General features: G+C 37.3%; 1 protein-coding gene across 2 annotated transcripts in view; it reads right to left on the reverse strand.

Annotated features, from left to right (window-relative positions):
• Nucleotides 1-12,392, reverse strand: part of STK3 (serine/threonine kinase 3) — a 128,042-nt gene that overhangs the window by 94,162 nt on the left and 21,488 nt on the right. For both annotated transcript variants that reach the window (XM_033512356.1, XM_015618732.3), the window contains exons 5-6: nt 7,182-7,346; nt 6,590-6,757 (exon numbers count right to left, since the gene is read on the reverse strand). In XM_033512356.1, the coding sequence (XP_033368247.1) occupies nt 6,590-6,757; nt 7,182-7,346 (333 nt within the window). The remainder of the gene's footprint in view (nt 1-6,589; nt 6,758-7,181; nt 7,347-12,392) is intronic.

The raw sequence follows: 12,392 nt of genomic DNA on the forward strand, positions 1-12,392 counted from the left end.
AAATCTACAGAACAGGATCTCCGTACCTCTATGAGCAGCTTGCCCAAAAGCCGTAAGTGAAACTATGACAGAAAATTATTTTTCTGCAGGACCACAATTTGCCCTTTATTTAGTTTTCAATTCACTGCTAAAAATAACCACAATAAAAGTAATGCCAAAGTGACACAATTACCAAGTATCTAAAGCCTCTCTTTTTATCTAGCAAAAATGCCATTACTGTAATAGTTACCAGTTGCTTTAATTGTGTTCCAGAAATATATCTCCTCACATTAAGGTACATATAACAACCCATAGAAAACATGCTTTCATATACCCATTAAAGAATAACAGCTGATGAAATAAGCTACCAAGTCCAATTGTTGTGACAACTACAGCAATTCTCCTGGTGATCAGTAGATCTATTATCCAGACATTAAGATTCTAGAAAACTATGCAAATATTTCTTTTAGGTAGGACCTCAGGTATTTGTTCACAAAAAATGGAAACACACACAGATATGCAAGTTCAAATGTACACAATCACTCATTTTAATTTGCCCAACATTTATCATCTTATTCCAGAAGCTTTGCTGAAAGGAGCCAAATCATGAACAGGGTGTTAAGACCTGGTCTGCACCTCAGCAAATACTAACTATACCATAAGCAGCTCAGGTAAAGAGGTCTGTTCACACACTATAAAAATTGATCATTCATTTTAAATAAGTAAATATATTTATTTTGACAAGTAAAATAAATCTTGAATGAAAAAAACATTTAGCAATTTTTTTAAAAAATGCATTGCCTCATCTTTTTGGTTTTGGTTCATACAACAATCCCCACACAACAATTCACATTTTGGTTAGAGCAGGTAGACAGAACTAATTTGAATTAGCAGCATATTTAATTAAAATTTAAAGATTTTCTTTGTTAAGAACCCTTAAGAAAATAAGTCACGCTTCCATAGAGTTCAACCCTGAAAACTATTGAACAAAAAATGAAAACTACCAAAGATACAATACCCAGATCAGCACCGGTATTAGCAGAGTGGCAACTGGTCCTTCACTCAAGGAAAAAATGTTCCATATCCCATTAGAATATGGACTTGTATTTCTCATGGTGATTTATGTAAAAAGCAATTCCTTTGAGACAATTTTTTTTTTCCTCAGTCTATATAGAGAACATGTTTCATCTTCTCTTAGACAAATAAAATCTGGTGTTAACAGTGCTTATTTTGTTTCTTGAATGAAATTATAACACCTATTTGAAACTTTGCCTACAAATAGTACCAGAGGCAAATACATTATGAATCAAAACTTGCCTTCAGCTGCCTGCAAATTGAAGACCATGGGAGTTTCCCCCATGAAGTTCTGCTGTATCACAGCAACAGCATTTAAAGGTGGAAGAACAGAATGAGGTGGAGAAGGGGGAAGGCTTGGTGGGGGAACATTCAGCCATGAAAGGTCTAGAATCATGTTTAATTTTATCAATATGTCCAACCAGAAAAAGCCTCAAAGGACAAATAGGACAGCTACAAAAGTGCCCATTTATCCCCTAGGACCAGCATTTTTAAGAGTCAATTTAGAGAAGCTCCACAGTTTCCTTAAATAATCACTAAGTTTCAATCATAATAAATTAACAGATGGCCAGCAGAGACTGGTTTTGCAACTACCTAAGTCAACTTCGTTGATGCCCAAAAACAGATGGTCCATTTCTTCCACCAGTCCCAGCCTAGGACACATTTTTGTTCCCACCTAGTTGGAGCACCCTGTTAACAGTATCATACCACCCCTCTGCACCAATCGCTTATATTTAGGTCTGAATAAAGCAAATATAAAAATTCCATTTAAAGCTTAGAGAGGGCCAAAGGTTTTACAACAGCCCTCTGAAAAGCCTGCAACAGAACACATGCTTCTCTAACTCCTCTGCTGTCACAGCTATATCAGTGTCTTAGGTCCCCACTGCAACATGTTACGTGCACCTCAAAACATCGCAGCTCACTGTCATTCTTCCACAAGATTGTGAAGAGTAGTAAAATAATGAACAGTAATGTACAATCAAATATCTATATTTTAAACTCTTTAAATATTAGCTCACTCTATCTTGACACAGCAGACAAGAAGACCTCAAGTTACAAATTAACAGTGTCTCATAGAAAGTTCTTAAAAGGTAAAGGACTTTTTAGAAGTTAATCAAAGTCTTTGTAAAGATAAGCAAAAGCACTAAAATAAGAAAACCATATACTTTTACAAACCTAGTCTAATTTAAAAGCTGTAATGCTAAGATAAGATAGGTGAACTCTTAAAGAAAATAACAGAAACGAATGAGATAACACCATCTGTTGGAGAGAAGAAATGCAAGAGTGACTATACAGAAAGACAGAAGTGGTTTTCCTTTCTTCCTCTCCTCAATTTCTAGCACAAAAGGCATACAGAAAGTGTCTTCTCAATGGCTGAAAAATTGGCCCCAATATGACTGCCATGCTCCACATGACACCTCCTTTTTTCTTAGAGTCCTACAGAGCAGTAATTCTCACTTCAATCTCCAGTTTTAATGCAATATGTCAAGAATAAAAAACCGGGAAATTGTAGTTTGTTATGAGATACATCAGGAATAAAAGGTTATTACAAACAGATTAGTCCAGGGTAGAAATGACACAGGCTAAGCAGGAGGCATGGATTATCTGGGTAAGTGCCATGGAAAAATAAATATCATGATTGAACTTAAGGCAAATGGAAACAGTTCAAATTGGCTTCCTCCAATTCACTGCAGAACATGTGATGCCCACATGTCCATTTCCAACAAACTTCACCATAAAGAAACAAAGACCAATACTGTGAAGTGTTGAAAAACACATCCAGCACCAGCTTCTTCCATGCCACAACAATGTGAATTATTGCAGCTGCCCGATAAGCATGTAAGAGAAGAATCTGGGCTTTTTTTTTCCTTTTTTTTTTTCCCTTGTCTTTTGTAAGAGAGATACCAGCATTTATTTGAAGCACAACAACCTGTCAGTAACTGCTGACCTTACAAAGAAGAGGAAATTTTATAAAACACACATTGCAGTTCTATAGTTGGTCTAAAAAGCTCAAAAACAGCAACTCCCCTCAACCCATTTCCTCTGTCCACTACATGCTCCTACAACATCTCTGTCCCACTTCTAGGAGGTTTCTATCACATTAACTTTTCAGAAGATCAGCTGCTTTATCCAACTCCATATACACGAGGCCACAAAATGTTAGTGTTTGCTTAATGGAAAGGTCAGGAACTCCTGGCTACAGACAGCATGTCTCTAACAGCAGCAGCCCACACTTATATTGATCATAAAAATCTCAATCTTACAGAAGTAATTGATCACATCATTGCATGAACATGAGGAACAATTTTAGTAAGGGTGGCCTAGAGAAGGACTTCAAAAAGAGCCATGCTTAAGTTTTAAGACTAGCTTTATGGCAAAGTGCTGTTAATCTACTTGTTATTAAAGCCAAGTATCAGCAGGAGAAGAATCATATGAAAACTACACAGCTTAAAGGATATTCCACAAAAAACAATTCTTATATGACAATTTGAGATCATGGCTTGAGTAGCAAAGACAAAGGATATTTTATGAGCATGTTACCAGTTTTTAGCAAAAAAGTAAAATCACAACTGTTACAGTAAAACAGTCCATTCTCTGCTCTTGTTAGAGAGTAAAAATAGGGAATTTTGAAATAATAAGGATAGATATCACATGCAAAGGTGTGACCAAACAAAAGAGTTAATGGCTTGAATTAAGTTTTGTCTGGGGTAGGACATAAATATTTTATCACTACAGCATATATGCTGCAGTCATATATGCTGGGGACATGGGAACTCAGCTGTTAAAACATTAAGCTTCAGAGGAAGAGATTGAGTCTTGATCTAGAACCACATTGAAATTCCCTTTAATTAGCTCCACTATAAATTGCTAACTGTTCATCACAGTAGAGCAATCAAAGGGAGATGCAAACACTGTTTGCACATTAACCCTGGCTGATGCACAGTCTACTGCAATCAAAATGCTTTTAGCCCTGCTAGATGAGTTAAATTATCTAGGTTTGAGTGGGTTTTTTTTATCAGCAAATGCCTTCCTATTTCTAGTGGCTGTATCACCATGTTTTAGAGCAACCTTGAGGGCATCTGTATTTTTCCCTCCTTTAAAACTACCTGAAAACACTCCTTTGAAAAAAACTACAGAAAATACAGAAGTTTTGCTTTTCATCATTAGCAAAAGCAGAAAAGGACTCTGACATCAAATATGTGAGGTAGTCCATAATTCTTAGGTGAATAAAGCATTGCAACTACTGAGTTGGCAAGTGCTCTTGACCTTTGAGCCTCAAACCAAGTGTGACAAGTATAGCTCCTGTTGAACTCAGGTTTGCAGCAATAACAAGTGAAATAGCATGGATGACACAGTCAAATACACTATGACAGGAATACTTAAACAGAAAAAACCTGTTTCTTCTTCCCCCTCCCACCTGAAATTCCATGTTGCACCCCCCACTTCTTCCTTCCCAGCTGAAACTAGTACAATTCTTTGGAGAAGTCAGAGTGTGGTTAAGCAGAGGAAGCTATGCTTGTTTGCATGGAATCTGCTATTTCCTCTCTGCCAAAACACTTGTTTAAAAAAGTCATGTAATATTTCTATTAAGCTGTAAATGCAGTTGACAAGGAAATAGCCTACTGGCAGTGCATTACCTTTGTGGCAGTGCCAACCAGCCTACAGCAAAATAGTGTGCATGGAAATTTCACTGTGCATTCCCAGGCAACAAAATTGTGCCTTACATAAATACCACAGAATTCCAGCAACATCTAGAAAAAGCAATGAAAATTTGCCCAAGCTTTCATGCTTGCCTGTATCAATTCTGTGTCATAACTAAAACAAAGCATCTACATATGGCCAAAAATCCTGTGAAGCTGTATCATATGACACCAGAAAAACTATTGCAACTTAAATCTGTGTATTTCTTGTTAACCACTGTAACAACTCACTAATAAAAATTAAGAAAAACTGGAGGTATCAAATATACAAAAGAGTACTAACTAAATACAAGCCCTTAAAAACCATAACGTAATTTATTAACAAGAACACATGTTGTATGTAATCCAGAATTGTGTTATATTACATTGGCCTTTGATAGCATTCACTTGATTGCAAGAATTAAACAGATTCACAAGCATTCAAACTCAGTGACCTTTGATTTATAAGCAGCTTTTGTCATGCACATAAAAATCTTCAATGATAATGTAGTCCTCACCTTTCAACAGCTGTTGCAACTACATACAATGATGTTACTCAGACGTAATCAAAGCACTTTTGTTAGAAGTATAACCAAAAATACTAGCATGATCAAGTGTATTTAATTTGTCATCATTCTTCAAAATATTTTCAGAGGTTATTTCATTTTAACTTTAATTACCATCAAAATCTAGCTTCAGAGATACTTATTTTGATCTCAGCTTTCACCTGAGTATTTTCAGTTTGAATTGTCATTCTAAAACAGTTAATTACATAGAAAAAAAAACATGGTGCAGGAAAACTATTAAACTTTGCTTCCAAAATTATGTAGTGTTTCTAAATGAAAATCACCCACCAGCTTTAACAGAAATTTCAAGAGACATCTCTCCTCCAAAGAGCACATACAATCAAAAATCAAGAACACCACAAACTAAAACAGCACTAAATACACTTGAATTCAGATGTGCATCACCTTACAGTAATTGTATATTAACAGGATCTTCCCTTTCTATAGTGGTGGCCTCTTTATAGTAAGATTCTGATATATGAGGCACCAGCAAAAGAAAACTGAATAAAATAATTTAGTATGTATGACAATTTTGCTTCAAATTGCAAAGATTTTTCTGGAAAAAGGTATGCTTAAAGCAATATAAAGTGCCTTCTTAATTCAAAATGGGTTTAAACAATTTACGAATGGAGTGTTTACTGATGCTCAGTGCAATCAGTATAGCTATTCTATAGCTCATTACAAAATAATAACACCATGACTAACAATGTCAAGTTATCCCTAGATAAACATTGTTCCTCATTAACTTCTCCAAGTAATTCCTTTGTAACTGCTACTCCTCATAAAGCAACTAATTCTCTTTACTTTGCAAAAAGTAAACTTATTCAGTAATAGACTTAAGGAGTCACTAGTAAATAAAAGCTGTCAGGTGTTACTAATAGTAATATTAGCACTGCTCCCATAGGACAGTTTTGAATTCCTCCTTAGGTCACCTTTATTTCAAAACTGCCTTTCAAAAGCAGGTGGACTCTTGGTGATGGAAGTCTCCAAGTGCAGTTACAGTATGAAACAGATTCCATATATTACCCCAAAGCCAATTAAGAGCTTCCTGCTGCAGCTTCCCCTCAAATGGAGATAAAGGCATTCTGAAACCTTATGGAAACAAGTTAAAACACAGGCAAACTGGAGTCAAGAGGAAGCAATACAGGAAGCAAAAATTGTTAGTATTAAAATCTCTATTCATAAACATACAGCTTTAGGATTCCAGTATTAGGGGGGTTTGAATGTTTTGTGGGTTTGAGGGTTTGTTTTTTTTAATAATAAAACAAACAATGCCACAAACACACTTACCCTCATTGGGTGAATATCAGCATACGGAGGCTTTCCTTCAGCCATTTCTATTGATGTTATACCAAGGGACCAGATGTCTGCCACACAGTTGTAGCCAATCTCTTGTATGACTTCAGGAGCCATCCAAAAGGGAGTTCCTATAACGGTATTACGCTTTGCCATTGTATCCTGTAATTACATTATTTATGCAATTAAACCAGAGATGTTTATTTTCAATTATTTTTATATCAATTCTGTATTTAAAAGTTAAATTATCCACCCAAAGGTCAATGACAGTGCCTTCCAATTAAGACCAAACAGATTCAGCCCATAAGCCTACTGAGGCCGAAGTGGTGACAATAATCAAACATCAAGCTAAAATTTAAAGGGATCATCAGGCACTTGATACACTGGATTATAAAAACAAACAACTAAAAACCAAATAGCCCTGCACTACATTAAATACTCATCATGATAAAGAACATTAGCTCTGCCACTACCACCAGTGGCAGTGACACTGCTCAGACACAAAATTCAAGGCAAAAGACAAAGGTGAAAGAACAAGGTTGGGAGTGCTATAGAATTTTTAAATGATCTTTCCACAGTTACTTACTGTTAACTGGCCAGCCACACCAAAATCAGCTAATTTTGCATGTCCCTCGGTGTTAAGAAGGATGTTTCCAGCTTTTATATCTCTATGTATTTTTCTCATAAAGTGCAAGTATTCAAGTCCTTTAAGAGTAGATTTCAAAATAGTTGCAATTTCATCTTCTGTTAGCTGCAAGAAAACATAAAACCATTTTCAGGTATACACATGAAGTCCATATATTTGACTTATTTAAATCATCATCATTTCATAGTGATTATTAGAAAGAGCATTATGCTTGACTTTCTTTTTTCTTTAGCAGACCAGAAAAACTTCTGTTTTAAAGCTAAAAAAAATGAATAAAAAATAAATTGTTTAATGCCAACTATAGAAAAAAAAAGATGTTGTGTAGACTTGACAGGCCAAAATGCCTCTCTTAACTCTAATACATTGCAGAGTTACATGCCATCACAAATGCTACAATAAATTGCAACAAGTCAACTGGCAACAAGCTGACAGACATTTCATTACCAAAGAAAACACAACAGAGTGAAAAAAATTGAGATGTATTTTCTTTTACTTGCTTCATAAACAACACAGACTCTTGAGTAAGTCACCAGTTAGCAGTTGTTTATCCTCATCACTTTAGATCAACACAATAGAAACACATAAGCTCCTGAAAAAGTATTATCAGAGAAATAGCAAGAGTCTCTTTTTCAGGTACCAGACCCCCCTGAGAACACTTCTCAGATTTTCATGAGCATTTGTTCTCGACTAAAAGCAAAAACATGCACATATAATTCATTCCATGTGATGAAGTTGCTCAAGAAAATACAAAGAAGTTATCCATACAACTGAAATGCCAGTTAATTACCGTACACTGATGCTTCAATGTAAGAACTAAACAAACTTCGCATATTCTCAGAAATGCAAGAAACTGCAAAACTGAAGATGAATACTCTGATTTGGCTGCAATGCTGGGTTGCATTTTTCCCCTCTTTCCTCTACTTTTCCAATACTACACAGAAATTAAATTAAGCAATAGTAATTCCTTGCAATTTCAGTTCTGAAAGTGTTGGTTGACATCCATCCACACCTCCCTCCAAGAAACAACCACCATCAAAAGCCTGTAAGAAACAAAAAACCCACTTGCAATCACTCTATGCCAAAAGAATGAATCAACAAAAAGGAAACAAAAAAATATTAGTCAGCAAGATTATCTGCACTTGAGCTGCTCAAAACAAGTTTTAATTATTTAACAAACAGAACCACTTCCCTGTTGCAGCTGCTATCCAGTCTCATAAAACCTAGGTGTGGAGTCCAAGGGCACAGTTACACATACATTTATTTAAACACCATTCCTAAGCTCCACAGTCCCTCCTTTCCCTGCAACCTACAGCAGTAATTCACACTGTGTCAGCCCTTCCACTGAACAACTGTAACAGACAGATCCTCGTTGAAAACAAACCTGTCTGCCCAATTATTTTTCCAACAAAACAGCTCCTGGATTCAACTCATGGCATAGTAAAGAAAAGACAAAGCAAAGTAGCTGCTACTCAAATTTGCATTGCCTTTAAAAAAGTGCATGTGTTGATATACTCAAAGGGTTCCAGAGACTTTTATAAACCTTTTCCTGTGCAAGCAGAGGATGAAATTGATGGTGGTATATTAGCTCCCAGTCAAGCAGTTACTGCCTCTGCTGGGCATTATGCATTCCTTCCCCACCATTTCTCTCTGAGATCTCTCAGTGTTTCTATTCAGCAACACACTGCTCAAAGCCTTTATTTGTGCTACTTTATGCTGACTGCCATGATGCTTCAAAGGACTGCATGTCAGAAAAACTGAAAACCCTGTTAATACACAGCTCAAATAAAACAACTTTCCTGGCATTGTGCCATGGGAGTAAAACCATCTACCTGATTTGGTATTTCACATCAACTGTAAAATAAACAGAAGTATGGTCAAAAGGATATCCAGAGAAAGAGACAAGCCTCAATATGTGAGCTAAAATTCTATGGTGAATCACTAAAACTGTGATTAATTGCAAACTCATACTTCAGGCAATTTAAACTCTGGCTATTAAACACTGTATATCTTGAATGGTTTAAGACATGCTGAGTGCAACACCTTCTGCCTAAGCTTTGCCAAATCCACACAATTTCAGAAACAATACAATGCCTTGACTCTCCAAAGACTTCCATGCAGCTAATCCTGAACATGCAACATAAAATGATCCTGAGCGCTGACAAACGTGTAGCAAGACAAGCATAAAACTTCCTTCCCACTTTAATCTATAAACAAGTATCATGATAAATGGTGCTTAGAGGACATAGCAGAGATCTCTCTTCAATATGTTGCTCTACTAAGGAGGTAAACCTCTAGCTTTAGCTCTTGAAAAATTAACCACATGGAGATCTTTGGATCATCAGCTCAAGATCAAGAAGTAGTTTTGTAGCTGCATGGCAAAATCCAGTTCTCAAAAGGAGAGGCTAAAAGAACACTGGAACCAAAAGCTGTCAAAGAAGCTATGGAGTGAGAATCCAGCAAACCAAAAGAGAATTCTGGAGTACTGCAGCCTGATGCCCAATCTTGGGACCCCCCTCAGCAATGTAAAGCTCTAGCACAGCTAAATACTATAGAAGAACAAAGCATTACACATGCAAATACACACAGTGGTCAAAAATGCCCAGAGAAGTGAATACCAACTCTAAGTAGCAGGCAGAGAGCACAAGTCATGTTTATGACAAACAGCAGTAGCAAGGAAGCATAGGAAAAAAGAAGGAAGAACAGATTTACACTGTTCTAAGACATCAATCCCAGCCTCTAATCATCCTAGATTTATGCACCTGTGCTTTGTATAATCATCATCTATATAACATGATGCAGTCACTAAAATCACTACTGCTTATTTGTTGCTAAACATGGCCAAGCATGTGCACAATAATACTTAAACAAAATGTTTGGTTTTAATATGTAATAATATTTAGAAGGATGTAATGAATTTCCAGCCTTACCCAAGAAAGTACACCCACCTTCTCTAGACAAAATTCCCTTTTCAGAAAATAATGCACTGCAATATTGAACATTACCATGAAATCACCATAAAACAAGCACTTTGAAAAAAGATTTCAAAATCATTAATTTCATTATTTTTATGCAATTTGAACTTTTTGCAGAACACATACTGTCTATGCATAACAGTGAAAGCACATAAATTACAAAGTTCTCCACATGTATACTTCTAAACCCCAAAACCTTATTTAACTATGCAGTATTGCAGCTGAGCCCCACAAAGACCATTTCTTCCCTTATTGGATGCACTAAGCACTGTAAAAAAAGCTCCACTTATATTGTTCCTGTAGACCAGAACCATCTTGTGCAAATATTTTTGCACACATTAATAGTATTTAAGTATTTTTTACACTGCCTGTCCAAAATCAAATGGTATCCTAGGCTGCATGAGACAAAGTTGCCAGGAGGTGCAGGGACGTGAGTGATCCTTTCCTTCTGCTCCGCACTGCTGACCCCACACCTGGAGTGCTGGGTCCACTTCTGGGCTCCTCAGTATAATAGACATGAACACACCAGAGAGAGTTAACAAAGGGCCACAAAGATGATCAAGGGACTGGAACATCTCTCCCAGGAGGAAAGACAGAGAGCTGGGACTGTTCAGCCTGGAGAAGATAAAGCTTACAGGGAATTTTTTTAATGTCTGCAAATAACTGAAGGGGAGGTGCAAAGAGAATGAAGTCAGGCTCTTTTCAGTGGTGCCCAGTGATAGGAACAGAGGCAATGGACACACTGTGAAACACAGGAGATTCTCTCTACACAGCAGGAAACTTTTTACTGTGAGTGTGACTAAGCACTGGAGCAGTTTACCTGTGGAGTCCACCTCCTTGGAAACCATGGCCCTGGGCAGCCAACTCTAGATGGGCTTTCTTTAGCAGGCTGGTTGGGCCAGATGACCTCCAGAGATCCTTTCCAAAATCAACCATTCAATGATTCTGTATTAGTATAATTTACAACACCATACAACAAAATTAGGTGCATTTGCATAAATTTGAAAAAAATCATGGGTTGTTTGTTTTAGCTGACTTGTCTATATTTAAACTTTGAATATCACCCCAAAATAAACAAATTCCAAAATATATCACTACTAAGGAACAAGTAAGTTAGTTAACTGTGTGAAAAAAAGGGAAGTGTGTGTTCTTAAGGAGGTTAAATCACTAGCTTTAGTTCTTGAAAAATTAGTGGCTGAGGTCCCTGCTGACTGAAAGCTAGGCAGTGTTATTCCAATTTACAAAAAGGGCATGAGAATCTATGCATCTGTTAGTCTAATCTCAGTTTCTACAAAACTAATGGAAAGCATCATTCCAGGTACTACTGAAAGGCTTTGAAAGAACAATGAAATCATCAAGCACTGTCAACATGGGTTCACAAAAGGAAAGTCCTGTTTGATACCTTTGTCTAAGATCATCCACCCACAGTGAAGGAAAAGTAAGTGGGGGATACTGGTTTTTAGTTAAGTAAGGCTTATGACAGTGTTTTTCATGGCATCATTTTCCAAGATAAGCAGATACACAGTGAGCTGGAGGCTGAAGGTCAGGGCTCAAAGGGCTGTACAGAATGGGGCTACATCTGGCTGTTAACCTGTCACCAATGATGATCCCTCAGCTCTAGGGCCAGTTTTGTTCACTACTTTTATCAATAATCTGGATGCAGGAATTGAATGAACCATTAGTAAAATTCACTGAGGATACCAAAGTGGAAGATGCCGTTTCAATGAAAAGCCTTGCAGATAGATTTGGACAGAATGGAGCACTTGTTCAAGATCAAACTGAACAAGCCTGAATGACTGATTCTAAATCTGGGATGTAGCAACACAGGGACAAGCATAAATTGGGAGAGTAATGGCTCAAGAGCAGCCCTGCAGGAAGGGATCTGAGCGTGCTGGTCAGCAGCAGGCTCAGAAGGAGTCAGCAGTGCACCCTGGCAGCCCAGAGGACAAATCCCTTCCTGGGGTGCATCAAACTCAGCATCACCAGCCGGTCACAGAGGTGACTGTCCCACTGCACAGCCTTGGTGTGGCCTCACCTTGAGCTCTGTGTGCTGCTCTGGACCCCACAGCTGAAGAGTGAGGGTAAAGGATGAGAATGTGTCCAGAGAAAGGCAACCAAAGGTGGTGAAAGGGCTGGAGGCAATGTCCTGCTTGAAGGGACTGAGAACTTTGGATTTGTT

This window comes from Parus major, chromosome 2 (assembly GCF_001522545.3).
Source record: "Parus major isolate Abel chromosome 2, Parus_major1.1, whole genome shotgun sequence".
Taxonomy (NCBI): domain Eukaryota; kingdom Metazoa; phylum Chordata; class Aves; order Passeriformes; family Paridae; genus Parus; species Parus major.